General features: G+C 41.0%; 1 protein-coding gene across 1 annotated transcript in view; it reads right to left on the reverse strand.

The window, feature by feature from the left end:
• Positions 1–15,027, reverse strand: part of LOC136644077 (solute carrier family 9 member C1-like) — a 107,824-nt gene that overhangs the window by 40,252 nt on the left and 52,545 nt on the right. Inside the window, exons 15-21 of the mRNA XM_066619591.1 lie at positions 14,718–14,913; positions 13,863–14,051; positions 11,555–11,704; positions 9,359–9,410; positions 5,703–5,851; positions 3,679–3,804; positions 2,085–2,183 (exon numbers count right to left, since the gene is read on the reverse strand). Coding sequence (XP_066475688.1) covers positions 2,085–2,183; positions 3,679–3,804; positions 5,703–5,851; positions 9,359–9,410; positions 11,555–11,704; positions 13,863–14,051; positions 14,718–14,913 — 961 coding nt within the window. The remainder of the gene's footprint in view (positions 1–2,084; positions 2,184–3,678; positions 3,805–5,702; positions 5,852–9,358; positions 9,411–11,554; positions 11,705–13,862; positions 14,052–14,717; positions 14,914–15,027) is intronic.

A 15,027-nucleotide genomic window follows, 5' to 3' on the forward strand; every position in this document is an offset into this window, starting at 1 on the left:
AGAGACACTGAAGACAGCTGGGCCCAGGATGACTGGTACTTTAATACATTAACTGCTCCTACAAATATTTGATGACAGAAATGAATAACCCAATAGAAACAAATTTCAGAGTAATTTCATACAATTTAAGTTAGGTCAATATGGCCTTCTAAATACTTGCTTGAAAGGCCATTACTCCAATCAGCCAAAATAAGAGTCAGTGACGGACAAGTGAAGGTAATTCTAGTAAATCGAATTTACCATTATATTGGCTTATACCATTTATTATTCATATAATTTTTGAGGCAAATACTTTTGTCTGTTACAAAACCTGATACGTTCATTTCTAAACAAACTATTTGTATCTCTCTGCAAATGCATATTTGTTTTAATTTTGTTTGCCTGTTGATTTTTTGCCGATCTAGGCCAATGCTTAGAAATTAGGAGGAAATTGTTGGGTTTTCCTAAAATAGATTCACTACAATCTGGACTATATATAAAAAGAAGAATAAGGTAAATGAAGATAAAAGAAAATTTATCCTTCAAATAAGAGCGTGTGCTTTTTCTTATCAATTGACATTACAGACTGCCATGTAAACTTGTTCTCAGATTGATTACAGGATAAAATAAAAAGCAATGTTAATACATATACAGGGATCCTCAGTTGGCTTGGCCTTGGTTGCCAGGCCCCACCTCAGGCCTTTTGTTCTTGGTCTTGAGCAGGAAAGTTGCACAAGGGGCTGGTTTGACTACCGCTGGGTGGCAGCACACCAGAGCCATGATCCACTGAACTACCTGGTCACCTCTCTAAACCAATCCTGTGCATTTATCCCTTTGTGCTTGAGAGGAACAGGAGGAGCATGGCATCAGCCTAAACACTACAAAGTCATGGCACTCCAGATTGCTTGATTGCTGCTTTATCACAGTACTCTAGAGTGCTGCAGATGGGCAGTGCCCAAGCCGATTCCTCCAGTGCCTTCCATTCCTACTCTTGAGCACGTATGGAACATGCTTCACCACCGCTTGGTAGTAGAGCAAGTCTTTATCAAGCTATAGTCCAGCAGTCCCCACTCTTTCCTTCTTTGCTCCAGAGTAGGAAGAGAACGAAAATGGCTTGCTCAAGCTCCAGGCACCATGGCATTGCATCACCAAACAATCCCAGCCTTTGTTACCAGAGACACTACTCTAAGGCCAGGCTGCCTGCATTTGAGTGCTTGTTTACATGTAAATGGATGGGTCAGGAGAAGCCCTAGTTTGCACTTTGGAATCCCTGCAGCAGAAGACATGAAGCCTCAACCAGGAGCCACATGTAAACAATGTTTTGAGAAGAACAGCTCTGTACCTAAAAGTGTGCAACAGACAGTCTCTGGAGGTATATCTGGCAAAGAAACAAGTAGAAAATTTTGTACCGCGTGCCAATCACTAGTGAAAGGAGTGATCTCCTTTCTTGAAGATATACCTTCAAGTTTTAGACTAAATGGTTCGAGTAACAGAATAATTCATGGGGATTGAGTTTGTTGAGTAGGTAGTTGTCAGAAAGTACCTATAATCTAAGGAAGTCCCCCACCAACTGACTGCCCCATTTAGGTGAAGAAAGATTCATAATCAGTTGATGAACTGCAATAGCAGAAAACAGGATGCTCAGAAAGTCAGTGAAGTACGGGGGAGACTGTTGACTTAGAATTATTTCTCTCTTTATGTCTTCCCTCCCTTCTATACTCTACCTTTTGAAAAGGCAGGCAGAGAGCCAGGAGAGCATGATGGCAGCAGCTCCTTCATCAGAAGTTGGTTTCTCTAACATGCATCCATGTTGTCACCAGTGTTCATTAGAGGGCTGGCCCGGTGCTAATCATGTATCTTTTTAGTCTTTGAAAATTGAATGACAAGGTGCTCAATTAAGGGCCACTTTAAAGCAGCATGGGGAAGAAGTTGGTATGGAGGAGGAAGAACATGAATTAAAGTAGGAAGAAATACGAGACATGCCTGCAGCTTCCCAATATTGCCCTTGACTCAAATTGGACTACCCCGCACAATCAAGAAAAGAATGTTAGAAGAGTGGCTCCTTTTGCCTCAATCAAGTCTCTGGTGTTCGGTTTATAGCTTACCTTTGTCATTCCTGACACAATTAAATAGATTCCTTGTGGGAGTTCACTTTCTTCACATATGATATCTCCATAATCATAACAAAGAATTTTTGCTTTTTTCTGAAAATAACAAATAAGTTTTACAGTTCTGAAGAAAGAACTGATGTTGACTTTTTTCTTCTTTGCTAGCAATAGGGAGTGGTGGTTTTTGTCCTTCATCCCAACAATTGTTGGGATCCACCCAACAACTAGGATTCTGAGAACTATGAGTTAGCTAATCTGACCTATGAGCCTGGGTGCACATCTCACATCCTTAGCCACACATTCCTTCTGGCCATCACACTAGCTGCCATGCTCTAGAATCTAACTGGACAGCACCAAATGTGGCATCTACTACAAATGCTGCTGAAAGGGCTATTATCTTCATATGCTCCTTAATAGGTTTAGGAACAGAATCTGATGCTGGCAGTTCTTCTGCCAATAGGTATTTGTTTGGCCCCGGAAAAGAATGAATTAGTAGTTGATGCTCTAAATATGATGGCTGACATCACAAAACCCCTTCCATAGAGCATTTTCATTTGTTTGTTACATGGGGCCTTGGACCCTCCTTTTCCTTCGGTTGGGGTCACTGCTCTGGAAGAAGGGCTGCCACTGGAGCAGTGAAAGGAAGATAACAATAGAAATTGTAATGATCAGATGATGTATACCACAGTGCATTCCATTCCTTTGAATCTGCATAAGGGCCCTATATGTAGGTTCTGATCACACTACATCCATGTAGAATCCACACATTAAAATCATGTACCTATGTACATGCTGGAGATGAAGTGGGCTGATGAAAACACTTGGCTCCATATGTACGGACCCTATTCAATTCATGGATGCTGGGAGGGCCTAGAGATAAGGCAGGTAAACCCAGTGAAGGTGGGATCCAACTCCCACACAGAGTGTAGACTTTGAACACTTAGAGCAGTGTTTCTCAAACTGGGGTGTTGCAATGTAGACTTTGAACACTTAGAGCAGTGTTTCTCAAACTGCGGCATTGCAATGCCCCAGCCTGAGGATCCTGGACTCTGCTCCCTTAAGGGGTGGAGGTGGAAGGAAGGCAGCGACATAATCTCCAGGATCGTGTCGCTAAGGGGAAGGTACAGGGACTGGCATGTATGTACCAGTCCCTCTAGCAGCCTCCAAGGGGTGCAGGAAGCCCTGCACAACCCTTCACAGGGCTCCCCAAGTGCGAGAAACCGAAAGTGGAGCAATTGCACCCCACTTCTGGTTTGTGATTGCAAACTGGAGGTGGGGTGCGATCACTCCACTTTCATTTTCTAAAGCCCTGGGGAGGGTCGCGCAGGGCTCACCACACCCCCTGGAGACTGTTGCAAGGACTGGTAAGTATATGCCGCTCCCTGTGCTCCCCTTAGCAATGCAATCCTGGGGATCACGTCACTGCCTTCCCCTTGCCTCCACTGCCTTCCCTGCTCCCCTGCAAGGATCTACAGCGGTTCTCAAGCTCCCTGGAAGTTTGAGAAGCGCTGACTTAGGGATATTTGTGAATAGGACATAACATTTAAAAAAGCATGTGTTCTATACCAGTGTTTTGGATCTAAATGTTTACCTGAATAAATTCTATATGGGCTTTATCATTCTGTAGCCAAATGACATTGCGCAGAAGTTCCTCTGCAGTGGGTGGTGCAATTGTAGATGGAAGTGTTTCAAGTTGTTTCTTTTTTCTTAGAATTATCTAAACAAGAAAAGTACACTTGTACAGACTATTTAAATTTTCATTTAGACATAAAATAAGCCTTTTAACGACAGTTTACTTGATAAGGACGTACCTATTATAAAAGTATATAAACCCAAGTCACCTTGAGACCCCCAGTTTTAAAACATCTTCTAAAGTGCCTCTGAGCCTACTGGACAAATGAGAAACAATAGTAACACTTAACATTTATATACTGCTTTCTGAGTGTGCTAAGTGCTTCACATATATTAACCAGATGCTGTTCCTATGACGGTCTTAAAAGGTAAATATTGTTGTTCCTCTGATGGCCTTGCAAGATAAGTATTGTTATCCTCACATTGTAAGTATTGGAGCTGAGGTTGGGAAGGAGTGGCTTGTCAAAAGTCACCTTTTAAGGTAAAGGTAAAACCAGGGAAGTCCCAAATGACAGCTCAGTCTCTTAGCAACTACAGCACATCACTCAACAATCAATCAACAGTATTTATATAGCGCTTTTCAACTAAAAGTTCACAAAGCGGTTTACAGAGAAAAATCAAATAACTAAATTTCTCCCTGTCCCAAAAGGGCTCACAATCTAAAAAGATGCAAATGAATACCAGCAGACAGCCACTAGAACAGACAGTGCTGGGGTGACCCAAGTCAACCCAAGTCAACAGTTTGGCCTCTTCTTTGCAAAAAGAGGCTGAGTGGGTGACACCTAATTTGTTGATATAGGCCTTTGCTTATCAGTACATGATGCAGAACTTCATTTTGAGGAGCCCACAGGGCCAGTTTGATGGCTTGTAGCTTCAATTGATACTATACACAGCTTTCTCTGGGGAGCAGGTGCCTTGTGTTACTTGATTCCTAGGTGGCCTCCCTATACAATCAGGCTTGTGTTCATGGCTATTCTGAACTGGAAAAATTCTGGAGAGATGAACCTTATAACAGCCTGCCTGTTCTAGCCATCAGGACTGCCAAAGGTTCTACAATATTTGTGTCTGGACATCAGTTTGGGTTGCTATCTGGCCAATATCTTCTGGAAGTGGTGATTACGCAATTGTGCTCAATTGACTCGGCATGAAACCAATATGCCAGATGTTTACCTAAGTTCATTAAGTGCATCAAGAGCAAACCACAGACCTAATGGGTGAGGTATGGCTACTGAAGACTCTGAACTGGAGAGATTCTGGAGAGAACTGGAGAGATGAACCTTAAGACAGCTTCTTCTCCATTAAGATCATTCTGCAAAAGGCCATGTTCTGAGGTTTGCATCTCAGAAAACCACCTGGTCACAACTAGGTCACTGGTGCACACCAGAAGTGCTTTTCGATTGCATCTGGGGGGTATTCTGAGGTGCAACCCGCAGAGAAGTCCCTGCAGCATCATAACCTTGGCACCCTTTGGTTTCAATTATCCATGGAATTTGGTATTCACACGGGGTCCTGGAATGGATCCCCCACAGATATAGAGGACCCACTGTACACCGATATGTCACTTGCATTTCTTTCTCCCACCATGACTCAATTTCCACTGTGGAACAACATTCCATAATAGTAGAATGTGCAAGGGTACACAGAAGTATGGAGTCACAATTTATACTTAGATTTTTTACTACTGCAGTGCTGGGATTCAAAAACTGCTAGAATAAGCACAAGTACAGACAACATACTTTGAAGGCTATTACTTTTAATGCAACATAACATCTTACGAGGCAAGTACAAGCTATCTATGATAACATGGTTAGAAGTAAGGTGACCTTGGGTGTCCCTATCTGTCAGCCTATCCTACTTCACAAGGTAGCTCTGTAAGGTTCCCTCACAGTAGAGGGAAGAACCATGCATGCTGATTTGACCTACCTGAAGGAAGAACAAGATAAGCTTGCAATAAGTATACAAGTATGATTTTTTTTAAATTACCTTATGCAATTCATTTCCTTCATTTCTATCAACAATTCCTCCTGATATCATAAATTGAAGGGATTCAGAAGCTGTGTTTAGCACTGTTTGAACTGCTTGTTTGGTTTTCACAGCAGTGACAATATCCGGATAATCACGCTGCATTAACCCTAAAACAAATAAAATTGTTAGATTTTTAATGAAGAAATATTCAATGCTATCTCAATGGAAGGAAAATGGGATCACCTCATTCTTCTGAAAAATAAGCACATGACAGAAGAGAACTTCCTGGGATGCTCTACCTCAGGGGTCTCTGGCCCACAGGCCACATTCGCCCCTGGGAGAATTTAATCCATCCTGCGCAGTTCCCCAGCCTCTCAGGGCTAAAAATAACTCAAACGACGCCGTTCCAGGCATACACCTCATTCAGCCACTACAGGTGCTGAATATAATACAATGTAATGAAAAGAAATTATTCCATTCCATTGCATTACATTCAACATCTCTAGAGTCTGAATGAGATATACAGGGGACAGAACTCTCCTTGCCTCCAGAGGGTTTTCAGAGCCCAGCAGAGGCCACAAGTGTCCGCCCACGGCCTCTGCCAGGCTCCGAATGACTGCAACAATAAAACAAATGCAACTTCTGGTTTTTTCGTAAGACCAAAACCGACATTTTTAATGCCTTACAAGGCATTTAAAATGTTGCTTCCAGTGTTTTTCTCTATTGTTACAGTCATTCTGAGCCTGGCAAAGGCTGCAAGCAGACACGTGCCGCCTCTGCTGGGCTCCAAAAACTCTCTGGTGGGGGGGTGTCCACTCATATCTGTGAATTCATGTATCCATGAAAGTTTCCAGAATGGCATGCCTGTCTACCAGTGCTGGGAGACCTGGAATATAAATAAAGTTTGTTTAGCTTAAAATGGAGCAGAAACCAATACAAAAAATGTTTGTGATTTGTGTTATAGGTTGCTTGATGCTTTTTCAAAATCCATCCCCCCCCCTTCCTGGGCAAATCAACTTGGACCTCTGCTCCCCCAAATTCTTTTTTCAAAATCCATCCCCCCTCTTCCTGTGCAAGTCAATTTTGCCCTCCCCTCCTCCTTCCACCACCACCCATTTATTGTATTCAATCAAATACTCAGCACGTCAGTTCTCCGTGTTTTTTTTTTTCCTGACCTTCGACACTGTCAGATATACAAAGCAGCCCTCATTTTGAAAACAGTGGAGACCCCTGCTCTACATCCTTTCCTTTTGTGTGGTTTTTGGATCTTTTATGTTTACCATGTTGGTATGTTTATTCATTAATTTCTGTGGATTAAAAAAAATTGTCCTGATTTTCTTCCAATCTGTTCCGGGCATTTGGTGAGAACCCTTCCCATTTTAGATGGTCCTTTCTTCTATACTAACAGGAAATGATACCACAGAAGGATACATTTAAAATGCCCTCCTTTCTTACTTGAAGAGCATTTGACTCCAGATCCAAATTAAATCTGGCATCCTTCTCCTTCATGAGAGGGTCAAAGTAGTAACTAAGTACTTCATTTGAGGGAAATAAAAAGCAATAATCATTTTTTGATACCCACAGGAAACTGCTCAAATTGTGAGAAGTCAGATCTACCTACAAGATGATGGTCATTAATGCAACCAGCTTCTTTAGGAAAGTACCTGAAAAGCCTCCAGGCTAACACCTTGCAATGCAAATACAGATATAACCTAATTATCTCAACGTGATGAGGAGGGCCTTTTAAATCAAAGGAAAAAAGATATTTAATAATAGCCTCATTAATGGGGGAGAGGACAGCTGGTTGACAATCCATCAATCATTCTCTCTCCAGGCACTAAGAACAGTCTCACTTCCAGGCAAGCAAGTCCTCCCTTCCCCCAGGCATTGAAAGAATGCAAGTCATTATCACCTCCTCCATTCTTTCCCTGTAATGGGCTCCTGGGAAAGGGAGGGGTTGCTGCCTCTCTAAGCACTTGGAGAGAGGCCGATTACCTCTGTGTGCATTACAATAGGTCAGCAAGGCTGTTTTTTAATCACAGAGGAAAAGAATGTTGTTTTTTAAATGGATTTGCTTTAGTGAGTTTTTTGCCATTTACTTGAGTTCTTTGGAACCCTCTAGAATAATGAGTCGCAACCTGTCTGGTGGCTGGGCCAAGTAGCATACCAAGAATTGCTACCCATTCCCCCAATTTGGAATGATCCTTCTGGAGCTCTTCACAATCACTTCTAGACTTCAATACCCAGAAATGTTTAGTTTCATCTGCAAATTTGGCCACCTCACCAAGAAGGGCAGCACCAAGCATCTAATATATGACTTGGAGCTGGGGATAAGCAAAGAGGAGGCCAATTTCACAGATGATAATTCAATTGTATAGAGGAGAGGGTGTTAAAAAATCCTTCACTCAAGTGTCAAATATACTAGATATGCCACTGCCTGCAGATATGCACACAGAACACAGGAAAGGATTATATCATCTCTGGAAAGGATATGGACATCCCATTTCCAGACAGGCCACCTCAATGGTCTTTTGCTGGATGAGTGTCCCCCTGAGCTTTGGGACTATCAGCCTTGTCATCTTAGGCTCACAGCTTCTACCTGCTCTATCTTCCTGAATGCCTTCGCAGCCCGAAGCTGCTCTTGGGACTCACTTCACAGCTCCTGCTACACAAATTTTTGAGATTTTGAGATAAAAAACTTTTCAGCCAGTCCGTCTCCAAAATATGATGGGGAATAGATTGAGAGTCTTTTCTTTTCTGGTGAAGACCAGAAACTTTTAAAAGTTATCACTAATTTTTTTAAAAACAAATTGGCCAGCCTAGAAGCCTACTGATTTCTGCGAATAGCAAATTGTAAATCTGTTATATTCAGTCATTCTTCATCACAATTTTCTGAAATTTGGTCATATTATACCACTCATCAGATAGATTCTGTGTGCCAAATGCCCTTCAGAAAGTATGATTTGTCTTGATTTTATGAATGAATTTTATGAAAAAACATAAAATTTCCTTCTAGTAAATGCCAATGATTACTATTCTCCAGAATATATTCCCCCAGAAAGAACCTCATTCAAACTAAGCACAAATAACTTTACTCAGTATTATTTTACATGTAAAGTAATTGTTGCATTTAAGGTCACTACTAAGGTGGTTGAAAAATTCTTGGGAATTCAAAATAATATCAACAACAAAGTCATAATATTGTGCTACTTTAAGACCCCAATCCTATACTTACCGCGCAACCCCTTGTTCCATAGAGGCTTACCACTGGGAAAAGAGATCTCAAAGAGACCTCTGCAACTGCTCCCCACACCACAGGATGAAGCTGTTGCTTTTTTGGCACCGCTACATAGGTGGGAGGAAACAGATAGAATTGGGATGTAAATCTTCCATAGACTGCTACAGTCTACCCTGAAAATTAGGCGGGGGCTGCAATCCTATACACACTTGACCTGGGAGTATGCTCAATTGACTATAAGGAGATTTACATCTGAGCAGGCATGCGTAGGATTGGGCTCTAAGATTGCAATCCTATGCACACTTTCCTGGAAGTAAGCCCCACTGGACACAGTGGGACTTACTTCTGGATAAACACACATTGTAAATAAACGTAAAAATTCCTTCTATATTAGGACCAATAACAGCACAGCGATTTGTAAGATGTCAACACATACCTAACTCCTTCATAGCATCTTGTTTGTTTATTTCCAATATTTGACTTATTTCCTGTAAAAAAGGAAAAAGAAAATGCATTTTGTAATAAGCAAAACACATATTATCTTGCAATATAGTATTTCATCTCTTACTTCCAACGGGTAATTATAACAATTATTCATTGGTACTAAAGACTGCATATTATTTGTTTATTTTTATTTTACTTATTTTTCATTATTTATAATTTTTTGTCCCTATTCCAAAGAGCAATTAAACCATGAAGTGGATTCCATTTGAAAATGAAACTTGGGAAATGATGGTGGAATTCATGATCATGAGAAAAAGAATAAGGGGTAAGCCTGTGGCATACTCCTGATCTTAGTATAAGCATGGCATATGCACTGGGTTGCTTTTGGAAAGAGCTGGTTTTCCTTTAACTTTTGAGAAAGACATATGTATTGAAAACACTTATTTCCTTATTCTTGAGCTGTAATTTGCAAAAAATGTTCAAGCTCTTTCCCCATGGGATTTTCCAAAAACCGTTTCCCCCCCCCCCAAAAAAAGTGCCCTTTTTTGTCATTCTAAGGGACATAGAGAGCCTTCTGGAGGCCACAGGTAGCCTCAAACACAGGCCTGAAAACTGGCCCAAAAATGAAAAAAAAAAATATGTCAGTAGGGAGAAGGGTTATAGTGCCACCACTTCCTGCGGGTACCTACCACCTGGGGCATTTGCCCCCGAGCCTCCCCCCACCCTGCAGCTACACCAGTGCTTCCTGGCCTGTAGATCTGAGGTTCCTTGCCACTAGTATATGCAGTAGCCACCATACTGGTCTGGCTCATGCTCTTTAGGTAGGCACTCCCACCAACTACCTATATGTGTGTTCCCTACACACTTTAAATAGAATAGTGATATATGACAGTCTGTATATCTACTATAGTGAAGAATGGCCTGGTCAGCTTATGTCAGGGGTGGCTAGACCGCGAGCCACCCCTGACATAAGCCACAAGCTACATGAGGCTCGCAAGCAACATGAGGCTCTTTGACACATAATGTGTGGCTCACAGAAATATGTTGGCTAAACACCTTTTTACACCACAATTAATATAAAAGGTAAATAAATATTCAAGCTTTATAATTATTTATCGGGTATAAACTGAGTCAGCTGATTAAAACATAAGTTTAATGTTCATGGTGACTAAATATACTTAAGAATTTTAAATGCTTCTTAAATACTGCGGATCTCAAGCATCTGAAATTTATCATATGTGGCTCTTACGTTAAACAATTTTAGCCACCCCGCCTTATGCTATGATACATAAAGTGTATGCCCATAAAGCCACCCGCCTTATGCTAAAGTGGTGCTTGATTAAAACTGAACTGAATTATAGAAGTTCAGTTCTTACTTTTGGTCTTGTAACTGGCAGTGGTATAGCTAGACGGGGTGCAAGGCACTAAGTTTTGCAGGGAGTCTCACCACAGCATGCAAGGGGCCCTCCCCCACAGAGCCATTCCAGATAGGGGGAGCAAAACAGAGGTGTATGCCTGGAATGGCTCTGAAGGGGAGGGGGAGTGGTGTTACCAAAAGGGCTGTATTGTTTAGGAGAATTATTGTGTGTGTGACCATAGGGAGCTGGATTTAAGATGCCAGACTTCTTCATAGGGAGGTGGATTTAAGATGCCAGACTTCCTCCTATAAAGTGTTTGCATAAACAGTGATTGGATTAGGAGACACTTTTGCATACAGTTCTTAAACAGTGATTGGGTTAAAACTATACAATGAATACAGTAATGTAACCACAGGGAGGTGGAGACTGTGTAAGCTTGTGACTTGACCCGATTGTGGCCTGTGTGCTGAGGTTTAGCCTGCATGATATTTTAGTCCATAGTACATAACCAGATAGAGAGAAAATCACCACTAAAAGGCAAAAGGGGATTTTCACGTAACAGTGGCCCCTTGCATGCTGCGGTGAAAACTCCCTGAAACACTTAGTGCCTTGCAACCCCTCTAGCAACTTTCTGTTTTGAGGTATCCTAGCCTCATCTTTCACTCCCATCATCTGTGCCCTGCCTTTTTATGTTACCACAGCCACTGGTTTGGTGATTTTGTACGCAGTTCTTCTCAAACAATATTCCAGACATTAAACAATATATAAATCAAGAATGGCATTACAAATCAATTTTACTATTGCTCATAGCAATTAGTTATTTTACTCACTGTGAAAACTTTCTGATGGCCAGCAATCTGTCCAATTAAACATTTTATATCTTCTTCGCCCTGAACATATCCTTTGGCAATATCATACCGGAAAGTGAGCTGCCTGTTTATTTGTTTATCCAATGAATCTATTATTCTAGGTATCATGTGCTGAAATGAGTAACATATTAGAAATCATGTCTACATACAAAATATTGCTGTTATTTGTGTGACAGTGTCAATGTTCATGCCAGCTCATTATAAATCCTTCAGCAGTATCCACCAAGGGCTACCATTCACCAAGGACATACAATCTTTTCCGAAATATTCACAAAAACAGAATCTTTGAATAGAGTTGCAAGAGCAGCTAATCAGCAAAGTCATTGTAAGTTTGGGGTGTCAGAAGTCAGAGGTGATAGCTGCACCCATTCCAACATGGAGGTTCTTGTCAAGTCACTTTGGGTTCAAAAGACTGGTGTGGGAGTCATCAAAGGAGTGGAGTGAAGTAAGAAGCAGAAGGAACATAAGACTACAGCCAGACTCTACAAATGTCTCTAATGACATTTGTACAACAGCTGTACAACATTTGTACAACAGCTGTCTGCAAAACTCCACAGTGAGGGTGGGCTGAGAGAAGTTGGGTTTACTATTAAGTTCTGATCTGTTCAATTAAATGGAAAGCTGTCAAGAAAAAGTTACACTCTCTTCCAAATCAGAAAACCAACCAAATTTTTATCACCCAAAGAGGAGCTCCCTCCCAGTTTGGGGAAATATTTACAACTTTTTTTTTTTTAAAGCTATAAAAATAATAATTAAATAACTGTGTAAGTAGACAAAATGAGCCATCAACTTGCATATGTGAGAGAAAGAAATAATGATTGAGAGACTTTCAGAAATAGACAAAAATCAAGTGTATCCCAGGGAGTCCCTTAACTACAAATTCACAGCCTAATCTTAAGGGTGTATTATGCTGAACACACTTTCTGCTGGCCTAATACACTTCATGGCTGTTGCAAACATGCCACCATTGAAAGGGTAAGTGGCTGCATCCAAGCAAAGACAGACCAAGGACACCCACTGATGCAGGTAAGATAGCACAGGGGTCAGGGGTGGAATGGGGCAGATCAGGAAGTGGGTTAGGATGTATCAGGTCCAGGAAGGGGACAAGTTCAACAGCAGAGCACCCACTGAATCCTATCCCATCCAGGGTCTCATCAACCTTCATGGGTCAATGTGGACTTGTGCCAGTGATACTGCTGGTGCAGATCCAAGTTGTCTCATGGTGGCAGCTGGGGCTTACCCCAAGGAGGCCTCAACATGCTAGAACTTCTCTGCAGGATACAATGGACGCTGCGTTGGCACTGCTGCATCACCATAGGGGTATTTATGGTAGATTGGGCTGCCAATCTAAAGAGTGTGTAACATCACAACTCTCTCAAATATACGATGTCCAAACTGCACCTAGGTGGATCTGGCTATACTTCTATCAACTAGAAAGGGTCAACCTCTTTCTTACTCAGGGCTAGGAGACCAAGAAGGAATGGAATAGGTTGTACTCAGCGATCCAGAAGTTTGATGGTGACATAATGACATCATCACCATACTTCCAGGTCAACAAGTGCCATGCACAGTGCCTCCCCAGCCTTGGATCTCACCGCATGTCACTGCTTCACAGGCCAGATACGCCAACAGAAGGCAATGCAGACTTGCATCAGCTATTTAATAGGTGCATTGCCACATTGCCAGCTGGAGCTTACCCTGGGGCAAGAGGATGAATGTGCCCTTACCCCAAGAAGACCTCAAGAGTTGCAACTTCCTCCACAGGACGCAGCGTGATCCATGCTGGTGCTGCTGCTTTGGCATGGTTGTATAGGACTGGACTGCCGTGAAGAGCAGGAAGGAGTATACTGAGTCTATCTCAATATATATACTATATCTACTCAATATATCTACTACACACTAACCCGCTTGATCAGGTTCCAGCATCCCTAACAGGAACTCTCTCAAAGAAGGCTCCACTGCCAAAATCACACTCATAGACACTGACTGGTGACAGAAACTTGCTCTATGTTTAGCACTGTTTTCATGTTAAAATGGTAATGGGTAAGGTGGGGAGGAAATTCCTTTCACTGCCTGCTCTGTCTCCCCAAATTAGGTACTGTAGTTTTAGATTATCTTCAGTTTTAAAAACCAAAATGCATTAAATAGATTTTCACTAGATTAATATGAATGAAGAGAAAATATTTACTTGTTTTAAATTTTTCATATTTCAAAACCATAAAGATTTCAACTAGCACCCCAGCTGTTGAAAAATGATAGAAACTTTTACCTTGAAGAGCCGCAGAATTCTTAAAACACGAATAGTCCGGAATACCGTGACCGTAGAAAGCACCTCGTAAGGCGAACCAATTGACGAAAAGAGATTAAGAAGCATGACATCTATAATTCCTACTACTACAATTAGAAGTTCAAATTGATTCCAGTGGTGATAGAGGTAGGCTTTTCCCATTGCAAAAGCCTGTTGAAAACAACAGTTGACAATAAGCTGAAGACGTTAAGTTCTGATACTATGCTTGCACTTATATATTTATATATGTTTTCATACACTAATGTACAATGATGTGCATTAGTAGTAGTCATGTACAATGATGTACATTAGTAATGATGTACATTAGAAATGATGTACATTTCATACACTAATGTACAATGATGTACATTAAAGTAAAGCCAAACTAGAAAAAGTAAAGCAAAACTAGAAACTCCACTTTATTTTGGCCAGCTTCCAGACATAAAACAGCATAAGGAATGCATCGAGGTACTACAAAGATTTTGTATAGGAAGAGAGACTGAATCCTCTCAACCGTGATGCAGAAGGCAGAGATCCAAATAGGAATGCCATATAGGAGCTGTGCCATTACCTTAGTATGAAATGTCTGGAGCGCTGCAGGTATAAAGGAATTACGCCAAGCATTAAAAAATCGACTGATTGCTTGAGCTATTATACTGCTTTTATGAATTGCTGATGGGAGGTGCACTGTCCACAAATGCCTAAAATGGAATAGAACTCCTAGGTATTTGAACATTTTCACTTGTTGAATAGAATACACTACTAGTAAAGTGAAATTAAAATCATATTTTATAAAACATAATCACAGATCAAAATTACCATTAATATAGTCAGTACCTTCAATATTGCTTCAATTATATACAAACTCAGAAAATAGTAGTTATTGAGTTTTAGTTGTTGAAGATATACTGTATTGACACTTTCGACAAAATTCAGACTAATAGGAAAGAAGTTCAAAAATGTTACAATGATACTCATACATTCAAATTCGTCTGTAAACACTATTTGGTGACACAATTTCAGGAACTTATTTCTGTGGAAGGGGAGAGAAGAAAAGAGATTGAGTTCTTGGTTAATTGCAAAATCATTTACAACATCCAGACCCAAACAATTGTTTCTTTTTTTTAACATCATATTCAGTCTGGCA

This window comes from Tiliqua scincoides, chromosome 1 (assembly GCF_035046505.1).
Source record: "Tiliqua scincoides isolate rTilSci1 chromosome 1, rTilSci1.hap2, whole genome shotgun sequence".
NCBI lineage: Eukaryota > Metazoa > Chordata > Lepidosauria > Squamata > Scincidae > Tiliqua > Tiliqua scincoides.